At 36.0% G+C, this 17,412-nt stretch overlaps 3 protein-coding genes and 1 pseudogene across 3 annotated transcripts; all 4 read left to right on the top strand.

The window, feature by feature from the left end:
• The first annotated feature begins 404 nt into the window (after nt 1–404).
• Nucleotides 405–1,424, top strand: LOC106618920 (uncharacterized). The gene is made up of 3 exons (XM_036365789.2): nt 405–597; nt 680–862; nt 933–1,424. Exons 1-3 carry the CDS (start codon nt 537–539, stop codon nt 1,145–1,147), a joined length of 459 nt encoding a protein of 152 aa, XP_036221682.2. The 5' UTR covers nt 405–536; the 3' UTR covers nt 1,148–1,424.
• A 1,147-nt stretch (nt 1,425–2,571) lies between these two features.
• Nucleotides 2,572–3,479, top strand: LOC118681484 (uncharacterized; annotated as a pseudogene).
• Nucleotides 3,480–6,361: 2,882 nt separating this feature from the next.
• On the top strand, nt 6,362–7,743 carry ac (achaete). The gene has a single exon (XM_036371552.2). It carries the CDS (start codon nt 6,491–6,493, stop codon nt 7,409–7,411), a length of 921 nt encoding a protein of 306 aa, XP_036227445.2. The 5' UTR covers nt 6,362–6,490; the 3' UTR covers nt 7,412–7,743.
• A 6,603-nt stretch (nt 7,744–14,346) lies between these two features.
• Nucleotides 14,347–15,505, top strand: LOC106618919 (duodenase-1). Its single transcript, XM_014236849.3, has 3 exons — nt 14,347–14,703; nt 14,768–15,041; nt 15,123–15,505. Exons 1-3 carry the CDS (start codon nt 14,381–14,383, stop codon nt 15,465–15,467), a joined length of 942 nt encoding a protein of 313 aa, XP_014092324.3. The 5' UTR covers nt 14,347–14,380; the 3' UTR covers nt 15,468–15,505.
• Nucleotides 15,506–17,412: the final 1,907 nt, after the last annotated feature.

Raw genomic sequence — 17,412 nt, forward strand, 5'->3', positions numbered from 1 at the left:
CTTAGGTAACCATAAATCGGAAAAAGACAAAGGCGTGCCAGTTTTTTTTCATTCACATACTCGTATTATTGCTTGGTGGGCCTAGTACATTCATAATTTGATATGATTTTTTATGTGCCAAAAAAAAATTTTGAAATTTGTTACGCAGTGTAATATTTGTTTCCAAGTTATCAACACTAATTAAGAACGAACACATACTTATTTATTGTTAAAGAAAGCTAAAAATTAGACTTCAGATAGACATAAGATAGAAAGCCGTTAAGTAGTTATAATAAAGATTAGCGATAAAGCTTTGAAAACCTCTATTAAACTGAAATTGTGCTTTTATAATCGGTCTAGTTGGAGAGATAATTCTTAGTGTTATCGCCTATTTAGCTTGTATTTACGCTTTTGACTTATGAGGCTTAGTGTACGCTGAAGTATTGACAGTTATTTAGTCGAGAGTTCAAAGTCGGTTCGAAAGCACACATTTCATATTCATTTTAATAAAGGAGGAAAGGAAAATATATAAATTCAATTTAGTTTCATCTTCTAATATGAGAAACGCAGAAATTTTGGTCACACTAGCAGTTTTTGGCTTCTGTTGTTTTACTTTTGGTAAGTACAGTATTAAAAATATATATATTGTATATAATTGTTTATATTGCCAGTTTATTTAATTTTGCTAATTTTTTTTTAGCAAACTCTTTGAAATGTTACAGTTGCTACAGTGCTAAGGACTGCAAGAAGCCAAGCAGATTGGAATGCAACGCTGACGCGGCCAATAAGACTCGCGATTACTTAAATGCATTATATACAGGTGTACCAGGTACGAATTTCACCAGCCAAAGTTTCCTATGTATGCGTGATTGGTTGAAGACATGTAAGTTGACTCGTTGCCACCAAGTAATAAATTTTTTCTCCAAAAAAATATTTTTTATCTCTCTCATCAGCCTCCAACGAATTCATATACAAGGGTTGCGTATATAGTAATTACCAAAGTTGCAGTTACGCAGTGAATCCATATTATTCTCAACGTCACGAACGTAAGTGTGCTCAGTGTAACAAGGATGGCTGTAATCCAGCCGCACGTGCTAACGGTAGTCTATTGACAGTGATAACTACAATTGTGGCAACAGTTTTGGTGAAATGTGTGTGGCGCAATTGAATTATTTAAATAAGTTTTGTATAGTAGTCCAAAATATTGATTCAAACTCTAATGAGTGGATTTTCATTAAAAGAGGTGGCCAGATGTATTCAGAAATACTAAGTACGATAAAATTATAATAGACTAGTATTTTAATGTATATATTTACAAAATGTGTTTATTTAAATATCTTTTATAATACAAATTATATTTTGTTATGAAGTTGCCACCTGTTAATAAATTAAACATAAATTATTTGAAAATAAAATTGGACTTAAAAATTGGTTAACAAGTCAAATATTTGTTTTCTTTCATTTGAATTTAAGTATAAGTTGAATCAGCGTTGCCACCTTTTATAAATATTTCAAAGTAAAAAAATTCATGTTTATGGGTATTTACGATAATACAAATTATATGTTAACAAGTTGTCACCTATTTATAGAGTATGAATTATTGGCAAATTACTTTTCATTGTAATGTCGTGACGTTGTAATCTGCAGGAGGAACGACAAGGTGGTCTCTTTGCTTAAAACGGCAAGTTGAAAATCTGAAAATGGAATTATTTTATATTGTTATATTATCTACGGATTCATTTAGACCTAAGGCAGAGGCTATAATTTTATTTTCTTTCGAGGTATTTTCGATTAACTATTGGATGTATTGTATTAGTTAGTGGATAGGTTAGGGTAGTACCGAAAAAGTATTAGCTACGAACTTGTGATTAGTAGCTGCGAAAATATTTAGATGCCAATTAAACGGTGTTTGGAATTATTCTGAGGAAAAATATTGATTTGTCGCAATCATAATTGAACACAAAAATTCGTTTACATCGAAATATATGCAACTCTTTTAGAGCGGAACAAAACAGTATTATAGAACAGTAGACGTGGGTCGCAGTAGTGAGATGAATTGGGTTGATTGCAAATCGGTCGATTCTGAAAGCTATCAACAAGGGCTTGACTGGATCATTTATTTACAGTGTTTCTTAAATTAAACAGGTTCTAAAAAATGCTGATAGATATTCGAAGGCTGTTTAAAGTTTGTAGCGCACTTCTAGCACTTAGGCACAAAAAGATCAGTAGCATAACTCAATTAAGCTGCTTATTGAAATATATACAAACTTACTGTATTTTAGATTTTATTTTATTTACACAATAAATAAATATACACTTATAGTTATGTATTTCTGCATAAAAATATAGAATATATCTGCTATATTTACCTTTCCAAGAATATGACTCGCGAGTAATAAAACAACAATACCTTTTAAGAGGGTTAATAGATATAGCCATGCGCGATAAGATAATTTAAGCTTAGCGCCTAGGTATATGGTATAAGTTTCTACTCAGAACCACAAAGTGATCAGGCATATTTTAATCTAATTAACTAATCACAGCTCATTTTAAGATTAATTAATAATTAAGTTAAATAATATTTAAAAAATTAAAGCCAGTGAAACCTTCTCCACACTAGCGTTTATCATCTGTTGCTGTCTCTCTTTTGGTGAGTAATGGTATAACATAACATTATGTTTGTTTATTTTAAGTAATAATTTTTATTCTTCAGGCCTTGTCAGCTGCTTGAAATGCTATTCCTGTTCAAGCATATATGATTGCAAGACAGAGGAAATATGGACTGCACCTTTGAATTGATCAATTAGACTTTGAACTATTATTATCTGGATGTTCCTAGCGTCAACACCACGAGAAATATGAATTGTCTACGCGATTGGCTGTAGACGCGTGAGTAAAAATTTCAATGTTGTTAATTAATATTTATTTTTTTAAATATAAATTCATTTTAATTAGAACTATAAATATTTTATTTCAGCAAGTGGAACAGTAGAGCAACTATGTTGTATATACAATAGTATCTCTAGCTGCTATTGCACCGTGCGCCTCCAAATTGAAACAGAACTACAAACGGTCATGTCGTCAATGCAACCAGGATGACTGTAATCCCGCTGCTCGCGCTGTTGTCAGCTTACTCACAGATGTGTCCACAATTCTTATGACTGTTTCGGCAACAGCGGTGTGGCATAAGTGACATTTTTTACAGCAATTGGCCATTCAATGAAATTGATAGTTTAGTGGGTCAAGATTTATGGTATTGTGTAGGGTGTATGTATAATATAATCTTATCGAAATGAAATGATAACAAGCAAGTTGGAAGCTAAAAGCGGAAGTATTAGGTCAGAGCGGTTATAAAAAATAATTTTACGTAGATAAAAAAGCTTTGCTAGGTATCGATGATATATGTTTAATAATATAATTCTATTAGTTTTTGGAGTTGCCACCTGTTTATAAATTAAATAGCTTAAAAGCATATAATGATTTAAATAGTTGTAAAACGACTTGGGCAGGAATTATTTAACATTTTCTATAACTTGAACTTAAGTATGATTTGACTTTCAAATCCACCCTTATTCAAAAAAATATATTTAGAATATATAACAAGTAAGGAAGGGCTAAGTTCGGATGTAACCGAACATTTTATACTCTCGCAAAGTCAAATGGTATACTCGTTTGAGATTTCTTTGTCGATTGACTGATATTTTCGGTAGAAGGTCAACTATAGGCAAAGGGGTCCACATATTTAGTACCTAGGGGCTTGAACAGCTTTGGTTCGATTTAGACAATTTTTGGTCACAAGGTGGCATACTTTAAACGTATTATTCACGCAAAGTTTTACCCCGATATAATCATTGTTGCTTGATATGCATAGTGGAAAGTGAAATAATCAGATGGAATTGAAAATGGTGTTATATGGGAAATAGGCGTGGTTGTAGTCCGATTTCGCCTATTTTCGCACTATAACATAAAAATATGAGGAGAATGCTATGTACTGAATTTGGTTGAAATCGGGTTAGCAGATCCTAATATATCGGTTTTCATCTAAAAGTGGGCGGTGCCACGCCCACTGACTAATTTTGAACGCGGTTCCTATAAAGTTATCTCATACCATCCCAGGGATAAAATTTAATGTCTCTGTCGTGTTTAGTGCTTGGTTTATCGCGCTTTTAGTATTTTTTAACAGTACCGTTTTATGGGGAGTGGGCGGGCTTGCCACCCGATTTCAACTATTTTCATACCGTCAATAGAGGAGCTAAAAGCATTTGCTTCCAGTGAATTTGGTTATTATAGCTTTAGCGGTTTAGGAGGTATGCACATTAAACTTATTAGGGGCGGGACTACGCCCACTTTTTAAAAAAAATTTTAACTGCAAATGCCCCTCCCTAATGTGAGCCGTTGTATTAAATAACAGTCTTGTATCTAATTGCGGAGCTTAGTTATGGCAATTTATTTGTTTTTGATTAATGGCGTTTTGTAGTCGTGGCAGTGGTCCGATTACGCCCATCTGTAATACCAATTGTCTTACGGTTTTGATCATTTATATATATATATATAACACTATATCTAACTCGATTTTAGGTGATACAAACAACCGCTAGGTGAACAAAACTATTATACTCTGTAGCAACAAGTTGCGAGAGTATAAAAAGGGTTTTTATGTGTTAAGAGTGATTTCAAAAAAGTAGTATTAATATCATATGGCGTTACGAAGTTGCCACCAGATTTTATTTATGAAAAATTAATATGTATTTGATATGCAAGATGGTCTAAACCCAAATAAAAAAAGTTCAACGAAAATGTGTTACAAGTTTTTACTTAAAATCACCCAAGGGGCAAATAGACGAATATTTTCCACATACTGTATTAAGAACAAAGTTGCGTCGATGGGTCATTTAGATAGCAGTTACGGTATGTTTCCGCCAATATCATAATTATATGATTCACAGTTCAGTGAAGTGGGGCTTTAAAAGAACTCAAAATGAGATTAGTGCTCTTGGGATGTACTAAGCATTCACTTTTTTATTAATTTTTTTTAATTTGGGATATTTTGAATGGTTCACATATCAAAACTTTTACCTCTTGCTTAAAAGAACCCAAATAATACGGTAGGAGTTATCATACTGTATTTTTGATCTTTGAGATCTCACTTTCAGAGACTAGATAAGTTGGAATAGCAGAGCATACTCTGCAGATGTCGAAATGCTAGATGATTGCCAATGCAAATGTCAAAATTTAGTCGACCGAGACAAAATATATTTGATAGTATATAATAATACCAAATTTGGACCACTTTTGCAAGCAATTGAGGCCTATGTCAGCAACAACGCGCCGCTTTTCTCGTTCAAGGCGTCAATCGTTTCCGGCTTATCTGTGAGATAATGTGCTCATCAAAACTTTTCTTCAATAAATTGATTGTTTCGTTGGCTGTATGCCATGTAGCGCCATCCTGTTTCTCAATGAATGTAACATTATGGCCGGCTTCTATTTGAAAAATATATGAACCCTTGATTTGCACTTTTCATAGAGGACACAACAATGTTTTTTGCATTATCATTATTGCATTATTTAACCACCTTCCTTATACTTCCCGACTTCAGATCGCCCATAGATTCTTTCTCCATTCATTTTTGTTATTTGATATTCCTTTTCTAATAGGTTTTAACCTACTAAGAATATTTTTTCTTTCATAAAATATATACCTTGGTCTATTAATATATATGCTATAATATGTTCACAATGCTCCTGTAAGATACATGTATGTTTACACGATAATTTAGTTTTAGCTTTTTAGACACTCAGTCCACTACTTTTTCTTACAAGAGACTAAAAAAAGTTTTGGCACGCGTTACTCAGCAATAGCCTGGGAATTAACTCAAACCTCAAAAAAATACTCAACTTATGCTCAGTTTAAAAAATGCGTTTGCCAGAGATTGTTAAAGCAAACGACATAATCAACGCATAAATCAGAGAGCCAAGAGTTAAACGATGTCGGTGAGCAGCAAATTAAATTTCCTTACAACTGTTCTCACTGCATACAGAGGAGAACGAAAGTAGGGGAAGTGAAGCAGTTAATGAAACTAAGTAAAGAGATAGCAATTGAAGTAAAGAGCAGCACTAATAAAAAGAGAGCAAGAGCACATAAACCAGAAAATGATCAACCTAACCAACAACCCTCAAAGCGAAGGATCGTTGGATGCTGTAGCTGTAGCTCGCATCGGTTTGAGTACAGGTAAGCATAACCACAGCAAATGAGTATTTCACTCTTTGTCTGCAGACTCCTGCGGTGCAGTAGTGATACAGGTAAGAATCGGAGAATTCCTGTGCAATCCCCATGCACCAACGGTGGCTAAGGTGCACGAGGAAAAAGGTACAAATAGCGCAGCAACGGCAGGAAGGGCATCATTCAGCTACAGAGCGTGGCAGTGTCAGGACAGCAAGACTCCAAGACAAGAAACTAAGTTAAAGAAAAATTTTCTCGAAACAAATTACGTTCAGCATACGATACTCAAAAATGGCACTCGGTAGCATCACCAGCAACAGTCAACATCCCTACCAAAGACCACAAACGCTGTGCGGCACAACACGCAACATGTATCAGCCACAGCCGCGTGCCATCGCACCTGCGCCACACACACCGCCAACCGCAACGAAACCCACAGACGAGAAATGTTGCATCAGCGGCACCACGCTCGACTCCAACAATCCCTCGGTGGTGCGCCGCAACGCACGCGAACGTAATCGCGTCAAACAAGTGAACAACGGTTTCTCGCATCTGCGCCAACACATACCGCCTGCGATTATTGCCGATCTGAGTAACGGTCGCCGTGGCATTGGACCCGGTGCACACAAGAAACTCTCCAAAGTCGATACGCTACGCATGGCTGTGGAATATATACGTCGGCTGCAGCGCGTTATCGACGAAGTGGACGGCAAGCGTGCGACTGTGTGTGCACCAGCCCAGCCACAAACACCGAGTTGGTCCAATATGCCAAGCAGCGCGCACAATTCACCACCACCGACGCCACCTAAGAGTAATATGCAAGCAACGATGTTCGCTGATAAGATACAACAACACTACCAAACACACAGCTATGCCGATAACTTGCAACATCAGCAACAACAACAACCACACCAACAACTCATTAACCTAAAGTATCAACAGTCGCTAATGTCGCAACAGTATTTCCAACAGCATCCGGCTTTGGTATCACCAGCTGGCTCGGTTAGTTCGAACACCGGCAGCGACTACAACAACTCTGATGCCTCATTATACTACACACATTCACCAACTGCCTTGGCGAGTCCAACGCAATTTTCGCTGCCTCTGCAAATGAAATACGAGCAGCAGTACAGTGAGGAGACCGCGGCGTGTAGCTCGGGCGAAGAGGAGGATCTGCTCGACTACATCTCGCTGTGGCAGGATGAAGTGTAAAGTCGGCATCCACTGAGTTGCGCTGCAAATCGAGTTAGCCACTAGTCAGCTGCCGTAATTGAGAGACACTGCAGAGAGACTGCGACGCGTCGTAATTAACCAATGACTGAAACGAGTATTACCTCATTTGAAACTTGTTAGTATTATTTAGTCGTAATTATTTATTTGTTTGAGTATTTTTTGATGAGCGTTTGTACAAATGCATGTTTAAACATTGTGCCTGTTTGTAGTTTTAAGTTTTGTTAATTTTAAATTAATTCTAGTTTAAGTTTTAGCTTTAGTAATGGAAGACTATGATTTAAAAACAAATTTTAGATTTAAGTGCAAACCTACGGAAGACACTAAATATACTTACAAAATATTAAAAAATTTAAAGTTAATTGTTTTTACTGTTAAAATTTTTATTATTGTTCGAATTTCGAAGTTGATTATGAAAGCATGGAAGATATTTGTGCCAGCTGCAGAATATGTAATATGTTTCAACATCGCTAATATGAAATCACAGAATATTGGGAAACCTCAATATCTGGTAAAGATTGTCTAAGAGATTTCCCAGAAACAAACTATTGGTATGTCACATTTCTTGCTCTTCCTCTTTGGTAGTACCAAAAAATTGTTTATAAAAATTTTCGTCATTTTTTTCTTTTGGTTTTTTTTTCTCAATCAAGTATGTAAAATAAAAGGGCCTTACATAATTATAATGAATTTTTAGCAATCCGATAATAAAAAATTGTATGGTATGTACATATATCATCATTTATAAAAGAAATGTTCTCGAGAGCTAAAATTTCTATTGCCACTAAAGGCATTACTGAAGCCTAGGACATTTCTATCAAACTAAGCTTTCTTGAAGAATGTTTAAACTTTTGGTTAAGCAGTACGTATAACTATAAGCTCGTAGTGTCGTAGTGTTCATTGACGAAACTTAACTTATGAGCATAAAATTCTCCACTTAAAACTTGAATTCTGGTATTAATAATATTTTAAATTGGTGGAGAAATAATAATAAAGAAATATATATACAATTATTCAGTTAAAAATAAACATTCTCCTCATAAACTAAACAATAAAGTAACGGATTTAAGGTATTTGGTTAGTACGGATAGGGTGATACAGGTGATGATCGTGTCTCACATTCGGATTATTGAAAAATTTCAATTTTGGAAAACTCTTTCGGTGTTACCTGGAGCAAATTATTATTTAACGAAAGCTCTTTGATTTTTTCAATTCGGATAATCAAGCACCAAGTTATGAGGAGCACCGCGCATATACTGTTTTTCGAGACACTTTCGAATAATTGCAGGCATATTTTTTTGTGAAAATTTTATATAGCATTATTCGAATGTCAAATTTAATGAGCTATTGGTTTTGATACAGAGATTTTAACTGTGTCGCACAAACATACGTGTTTTAGCACGAATTAACCTTACCCCCCTAAGTATTGTGATTCTTTTATGCATTCAAAAAACGCCTAGCAGGTAATTTGGACAGATGGTCAATATAATATCCCAACGTTATGAAAATTAATCGATGACAGCTCAAATAATATTAGAATAAGAAAAAATGTTAACATCGGTATTACACCCTTCAAAAATAGGAAGGTTCCTTACAAGAACTATATTCCGATCGTTGTTGTTGTAGCGGCAGAATTTTGTCGAGTTGACAGTCCTTGGCCGGAAAATATCCGGGTCCGTTCCGGTTACGTAGACCCGACTGTTATGGGTTATTCCGTTATGTTAACGGTTATTCCGATCGTTCAATTTGTGTGGCAGCTATATGATACTAAGATATGATCTGAACAATTTCTTCAGAGAATAAATTGTTGCTTTAAACCATAACTCGTGCCAATTTCGTAAAAATACCTCGTCAAATAAAAAAGTTTAGTTTCGGTCCATCTTCCAATCATTCTTCTGCATGATTTGTGATCTAAAACGTGTTTGTTTCCAGACGGGAACTAATAATCTCTATAAAAAAAGATAAATAATGGACCTACACTAGATATATTAGAAGTATTGGCTAGAAAAAATGGTTTTTTGTAGACAAGTCGAGACCATTGAAGAACTTTTACTTGATGAGGAAGATCAGCGCTTAATAACCTTGGAATCAATATTTCCGAAAACAATAGATTATAAGATCATTGAATACAACTTAGACTTGTGTCGAAGACATGCTGAACCAAAACTTAATTAAACTATAGGATTTGTTTTTGCTGGTTTGGAAAAAAAAAACAGCTAAACATATTTGGTATTACGCTCTTCGAATAAACAGTATCGAATGAAATCGCTTAAAGTATGCTTGAAGGAGGTCTAGAGGTCCGAATTTCGAGCGTTTTCTGGCAGTTCATAAAAAAAAATAACTTTTTATAATTTAAATATATTTTTTTATCATTTGTATACTAACTTTTCAAGAGTACGCAAACTAAATTTCGAAAGAAAAAGACAAATTTTCATAAAAGTATGCGTCCTCGAATTAGAGGACGAAAAAGAAAAATTCAGGGAGATAAAGGGGTATACTATAAAAAATATGTATTCACAACAAATGTCAAGTAAATCGACTGATTAGAATTTAAGGTATAGTGCCAAGCGCATTGAAAAAAGTTTTGCGTTAAACAGATCTAATTGCCACGAGTCTATAACTTTGAAAGTAATTTGAGTCCCTTTAGTAGAGAGATACGAAAAATTAAACTTTTTCCATGTTTTAGACAGGAATACGCTCTTAAATTTTAGCGTCGGTTACCTCGATAGAGTAATGAGTTTAAAGAGTTGAAATCCGAAAGAAGAAGAATATGAAATTTTCGAAATACTTTCGCCTTTCTTTTGAAAAGTATTGTTTGGTTCACACTTTGTAAATAATCTAAAGCTTACTATATTATATTCTGAATATAAACATGTTAACGAGGGTTATCGGGTTATCTTCGTAATTAACGATCGCGTGGGTGCACCGATTTGTCATGTGGGTTGTTAAAATATTTTATTGTCGCAAATTAAAGAAAGTTTCCCAAACCAAAAGCGAATATGGGAACAAGCGTATGTATTCGTATATATCTTAAATGCCCTACTATATACATATGTCTATGTATGTATGTAAATCTGTGTCCGTTAAACGATGAGCGGCAACAGCATTTAGCAAGTGTATTTTATGTGATTCGTTTGTAATGGGGAGCAACTTAATTTACTTATCTACCCTCGAGATGTCAACCTTTTCCGTTAACCGCATTATTTGCATACGAAACAATAATAACAACAATAACAAACACAATATCAACAACAAATTACAGGCAGTGTTTCTCGATATCAATGAAGAGGCATCAACAGCGCCAAGGCAATCGAGGCAATACGAGCCCAGAGTAAACTGTAAATTTGTAAGCATTGCCGGCGCAGCACAGGAAGCCACATTTGCACAGTTGTGGCAACTTAAATGATTTCCAATCAGTGCACGGGCAGCAAAGTTGACTTACTGCCGCATGCGTTGAGGCAGCAGCGCGCTGGTGGTGGTTGAGCGGATGCTCATATTCGCATGTGCGACATAATCGACACGCAGATCTGCGCGGCGACGACAAAAGCAAATGACAGCAGCGACAACAACAACAACAAATGTTATGCAGCATCAGTAGCTGCGAATCAGTTAAAGCCGCTGCCAAAATCAGCAGCAATAACAACAACAACAAAAATGCAAGAAAGATAAACAAACGAAAACAACAACAAGAGCGAAACATTTAAAAGCAACAACAAGCTGGTTAGTGGTAAAAATAATGTCAGCGAAAGCTGTGCAAATCGGCGGCTCTCAGCGATTTTACAACAGTTTTGCGATTTGACTGCGCAAACGCAAATACAGTGTATGTTGTTGTTGTTGTCAACAGCGCTGATCAGCGTATACACAGCAGCAATAATGTGTACAACAGTTGTTAGCGGTTGGCAATCGCCTGCTGTTGTCGAGCACTGATAGCTTTAGGTTGTTGTTGTTGTTGCAGAATTAGTTGATGTTGTTGTTGTAGTAGCCGCTGTCAATTGCCAATATGACAAAATGCGGTACAATTGGCTAGAGGCAGCAGATTTTGCATTAAGCTGTTTTGTTGTTGTTGTTGCAGCTCATCTGCATATCGATTTCAAAGCTTCCGTCCAGTAATGCCAAGTGCACCGTTGAGTTACTTGGAATCACTGCGCATCGATCGCACAGTTGTGAAACCGTGTATGCGTGTGTGTGTATGTGTAGATGTGTTTACCATTTCGCGATGAAACTGTTCGGTAACAGATGTGAATAATTTAGAGTGTATTTAAAAATTTGTTTGTTTCCGCATTGTTAATGAGTGGTGAGAATAACTGTACACAAATGAGTATAATATTTTTGAGTCTTGCACAAGGTTTTTAATAAGTAGGTCTTCTGTTTTCATTTTATTTGTGGAGAGGGGTCGAACTACATGTTATTTCTAAAGACTGATTGACTATTCCTAGCCTTTGCAGCAGCTAGTGGGAAAAATAAATAGAGACAGACCGATTGTTAAGCACGAAAAGTTCGGAAACTTCGGCTGATATCGTTCTGAATACTATTAAACTAAATTAATAGAAAAGTTTTGGATTTGCACTAAAAGTCTTTAAAAAATATATTAAGTTTAGATGTACTGTTTTGCTGTGGTTTGGGAAGAACGAAGCACTGTATTGCGGGTAGAGGTTTCCTTAGGTTAGATGATTAAACACCCAATTTGGCGGTAGGATTACAATAAAACTATATGCTGTGCTAACTGAAACCATAAAACTCTTGTAGTTGGATATTAATTTTTGACAAAGCGCACTCAAACTATCACAAATATGCTTAGGTGCTTGATTTCTTTTGCGATATTTCCCAAGGATGTCCAAAGGTGTGAGAACCGAGGTAATTAAGCCTTCATCTGCCAAAGGCGTGACATTCGAGAAGGAAGTGTTGAGATGCTTTTTCTCATCCTCTTCCAAGTAGCTTATTTCACTAGTAGTCGATAAAATTTTCTGAGAGCCAGAAGAACTTGGCGATATGCAATTTCTTGCAATTCCGCTGTAGCTAGGTATCCAATCCAGTATTATCTTGAAGTAACTCCATGCCAAGGCTAAGGAGTAAGGAGTGTACGGTCAGCAAGCTCAAGGATAGTATCAGAGTGGAAAGTCACCACCAAAGAGGCCTCGTTCGGTGGCAGTGGGCCTATTATGACCTTAACGTCAGCTACTTCCGCTTTGAGGGCGGTACGCAGGTTAGGAAGCCTGAAACTGGAGTTGATAGATAGCTCCCGATATTCTTCATCAACTCTTCCCGCAAGTCTTGATCCATTCGTAGAAAGCACCACTCCTCCGGCGACTCCTTCCCATCTATACCTCCCTCTTAGGTATGTGAGCAGAGAAAATACTGTCAGTGCTAGGCTCGGTGACCTAATAGTAGAACTATTTTGGATCAGTCGTCTTGGTCTACAGCTTTTCTGAAACTGAGAACTCCTTCTATCTACAAGTAGTTCGAAAAATTTCAGTAAATGGAAAGACCTCGAAAGAAAAAAGACGACAAAGAGCAAGAGCCTATTCTCGACTAAGTTTCGTTACGTTAAGATGAGAAATTTTTACGGAATAAAACTCAGTTCAACATTGCGGAGATTGTATAATAAAATGTCTATGCAGCAAAATCGATTAATTGTTTCGAAAGTAAGGACGAAGTCAAGTGAAGTGGTATAAGAAAATTTGCTAAGCGACCATAGAACCAGCAAACCAAATTTTTTATGCAAACTATGCTATCAGCAACGAAGACAACCAAGCAGCAGTCAAGGGCATACACTCGGTTCGCATATCAGCCAGAAGTATCTTAGGAAGCAGGGCAGCAATAGAGAGCGACTTCACTTCGACTGGATGCCAGGTCACAAAAGCATCAGTGGCAGTAAGATAGTGGACGAGATTGCCAAGAGTGGAGTAAGACTGACATCCGATAACGTGACCGATATTGGTAAGCCCAGGCACTGTCTTTACGACGTTCTGGACAAAAGCATGGTAAGAATATAAAAATTCGATGGAATGATCTATCGGGATGCAAAATTGCAAAAGCGGGAGATCAAAATTACACAAAGTTCTTGTTATAAGAGGCTGTAAAAACATGATTGGAATGTTCACTGGTCACAGTCTGGTGGCGGAAATCGCCTACAAAATGGGGCTAACAGATTGAGATGACTGCAAGAAATGTCAAAAGAAAGTCACCAGGGAAACAATATAGCATCTATTGTGCACTTATCCCGCACTAGCCAGTCAACGTTTCCAACATTTGGGAGTCTCAATGTATGAGACACTGAAAGAGGTATCAATAGTGAGGCCGCAGAACTTCTTGAAATTTGCGTCAAAACCAAAACTGTTCTATGCGTGGCTCACATGCCTATCAGACTAATCTAACCGATTCTATCAGCAGAATATGAGACCAATGTCCGATGAGGACGGAGTGTGCAAGGAGAGATATATGAATTAATAAATGGGTCAACGACAGAGATCGTGACTTCAAATTGAACGAAAAGAGAACTTAACATTGCAACGTTGTGGTTCAGCGACTTGAGTTCCGGAAAATTTCTTATTTTAAGTAAATGGGCAATAGACACTTCTTTCTGCTGGTGATAGAGACTGTTTGGTTGCTTTGAGTACGCTAAGTGGAGTAGTTGTGCATACGTCATAATTTAAAATGCTGTCAGTGGGCGAAGAATATATATGAATGGACGCGGTCTAAAGTGAAAGAACGCTACAAGATTGCTGAGAAGAAAATAATATATTTTCTTGATTAGAAAACACATAATATACTTGTAGGACTAAAATTATCAAATAAGCTACTTCAGTACCGCTATACCGAATTCTAAAGTACTAATCCCCCCGAACCCACAGCTTTGTACACATATTTTTCCATCATTTTTATTTAAAAACTTTGATTTTTGTTGTGATTTTATGTTTCAACGTCACATTTTCTATGAGTTTTTTTTACTGAAAAATGTTTTTATTGAAATGGATTTCTCAAAAATTATGTGTTCTAACAGTTATATTAGTTTTGTCAATTACACCGTTAGCGCTGTGCAACCAACATTTGAGCAAAGAGTATCCAGGTCTACACCACCATATCGAGGATCTTGGGCGGGATAAAGGCTATAAATTTCTAATTACTGGCGGCTATCGACCCAAAGTAGCGAATCTGACGAAATATTTAGTTTCGATAAGTCATGCGAATTTTAAAAAATTTTTTGGCGACTCACATTTTTGCGGCGGTGCCATTATCAAACCGAATACCATTTTAACTGCCGCCCATTGCATTAGCAAGTGAGTGTTTTGACCTTGAGCTTAAAGCATAAATAAAAACTGTAATTATTTGCATTCGATATAGAAAATTGTATGGCTTTCAAATGATGCGTTCGATTATCATTATAGCTGGTACACCGAACCGTCTGGTCAAAACCGAACACACTCAAATTATGAAAGTGAAACGTGTGGCCGTGTATGGAGAGTCCAAAACTGAAAAATCCGTCGACATTGCAGTTATCATTTTGCAACGAAATATACGCATCGACAATGTGACAACAGGCGTATTACCGCTCGCCGATCATCCGCTTCGCCCTGGTGAGAAGTGTACTGTCCTTGGTTGGGGGCGCATATTCGATGTAGGTTTCTTCAACATGTGTTCTTGTGTAATCGTAAATCGCCGTGAATCGTTGATATGTTTTGTGTTTATGCACTTGCAGCATGGTCCGATGCCGGCCACAGCTTTGTACGTCGATTTGGAGATTTGGTCACGTTGGAAATGTCAATCGTATAGAAGTTTCTATATGCCATCCTTGCTATGCGCTGGTGTGCCCGAAGATCCCGAGCGCGATTCATGTGCAGGCGATTCGGGTGGACCATTGATATGTGACGAGAAAGCGGTGGGAATTGTTTCATTCGGCATCGGTTGTGGCACGCCCGGCTATCCCGGCTTCTATACGAACGTCTACAGATACTTGGACTGGGTAAGAGCAAATCTTGCGAACAAGCTGCATATCAATTATATTTTAATGGTCAAATTGATATTTTTCTTAATGTTATTGTAAACTCAGCCATATCGAGGAATAAACGTAATTTAAATATGTTTCCCTTTATATATCTTTTAGGAATCGGAAGATGCTACTTCAAGGAATTGTAAAAACGTGTGCTAATATGTGCTGCACATTAACACATTCACTCTTCACGAAATCACAATTGTTCTACATTTGTAGCTCCATAGTTATAGAGGACCTCATTTCCCCTTATAACATTTTTTGTTCTTTTTTGGAATCACTTCAGAAGAAGACTCTCAAAATTCTCTTATAGGTTGATCCGCCCTTTATTACATTATTTTATCTAGGTCTTAACCTGATATAGGGTCTTCGGAAAGTGTAATACTATTAGATTTGTTAGAGGGTTTTCACCTTCGAAATTATTCAACTACGCTACTTTTCGGGTCTTGATGATATTACATCGGGAAAGCTTTTTCGACTAACAGTTTCAGGGGTTCGCTGGCAATCTGACTATATGATAGGACTCTTCTTGGTAAAATGTGTTGCCTTTGATCGCAATACACTGCTCTCTCATCGGCGGGTTTAAACCGAGGAACAGATTATAAAAAGCTCTTAAAGTAATAAAGAGAGAACCAAAGAGACTAGCTCAAGAAACCGGTATATGAAATAAAAGACGAATTTCGGGGTCTACTATATCGGTTTAGAATTCTGAGCTTCCGGTAGAGAATATTTAGATCCTTTCCTTAGTGGAAAGCATGCCTTGCTTAAGACCAGAAAATTTGCGGAAATAGTTTTTTCTGTTATTCTCGATTTGGTTCATTATGAATTCGTTCTAACGGAACAGACGGTCAATAAAGAGTATTATTTGAGCGTTTTGAGGCGTTTGCGCGAAAGCATAAGTCGAAAGCATAAGATGAAAATGCGCCATCACACCGAGCTGTAGTTGGGAACGACTTTAAGACCAAAAACTTTTGCAATACCATCAATCAACCGCCGTATTCACCGGATTTGGATTAGATCTAGATATATTGTAGATATAGATATAGATATAGATATAGATATAGATATAGATATAGATATAGATATAGATATAGATATAGATATAGATATAGATAAAGATATAGATATAGATATAGATATAGATATAGATATAGATATAGATATAGATATAGATATAGATATAGATATAGATATAGATATAGATATAGATATAGATATAGATATAGATATAGATATAGATATAGATATAGATATAGATATAGATATAGATATAGATATAGATATAGATATAGATATAGATATAGATATAGATATAGATATAGATATAGATATAGATATAGATATAGATATAGATATAGATATAGATATAGATATAGATATAGATATAGATATAGATATAGATATAGATATAGATATAGATATAGATATAGATATAGATATAGATATAGATATAGATATAGATATAGATATAGAGATAGAGATAGAGATAGAGATAGAAATATAAAGATAAAAATAGAGATAGAGATATATAGATTTAGATTAAGATACAAAGAATTACAAAGTTCAAAGAACTGACATCTTTAAGCTATCTTAGCATAATTTCGCGGAAGCATTGAATATTTTTTGTCTCCAAGCAATCTTTAACGACGTCGTGAAAATGAAGAAAATTCGGACCTTAAGTTTACATGCTAAAGTTGAGCATGGGGAATGATTTTTTTTATTTTTAAACAAGAGTCAGTTGGAAAATGGATCCTTGTTTTTATACTTTTGGCATCAATTTTACCAAAAATTATTTTACTTAGATTTGATATAGAAATAAACAGAGATCTTAGAGAGTATTGTAGTAAATGTCCTTTGCAATTATTACAAGATAGTGAGAAATAAATCCAAATGCTCCGACGAACTGTTATTAAGTACAATGAGCTGTTGCAAGGAAGAAGAGTAGAACAGTAGTCTCCTCATAACGAGTAAAATCCAAAAGTATGCACCTGTCTTGCAC

The sequence above is a fragment of the Bactrocera oleae genome, chromosome 5 (assembly GCF_042242935.1).
Source record: "Bactrocera oleae isolate idBacOlea1 chromosome 5, idBacOlea1, whole genome shotgun sequence".
Classification (NCBI taxonomy): domain Eukaryota; kingdom Metazoa; phylum Arthropoda; class Insecta; order Diptera; family Tephritidae; genus Bactrocera; species Bactrocera oleae.

Coding starts and splice junctions, on each gene's coding strand:
- LOC106618920 (XM_036365789.2), top strand. CDS start 537: ATGAGAAACGCAGAAATTTTGGTCACACTAGCAGTTTTTGGCTTCTGT. Junction 598..679: donor CTTCTGTTGTTTTACTTTTG/GTAAGTACAGTA, acceptor ATTTTTTTTTAG/CAAACTCTTTGAAATGTTAC. Junction 863..932: donor GCGTGATTGGTTGAAGACAT/GTAAGTTGACTC, acceptor CTCTCTCATCAG/CCTCCAACGAATTCATATAC.
- ac (XM_036371552.2), top strand. CDS start 6,491: ATGGCACTCGGTAGCATCACCAGCAACAGTCAACATCCCTACCAAAGA.
- LOC106618919 (XM_014236849.3), top strand. CDS start 14,381: ATGTTTTTATTGAAATGGATTTCTCAAAAATTATGTGTTCTAACAGTT. Junction 14,704..14,767: donor GCCGCCCATTGCATTAGCAA/GTGAGTGTTTTG, acceptor CATTCGATATAG/AAAATTGTATGGCTTTCAAA. Junction 15,042..15,122: donor GTTGGGGGCGCATATTCGAT/GTAGGTTTCTTC, acceptor ATGCACTTGCAG/CATGGTCCGATGCCGGCCAC.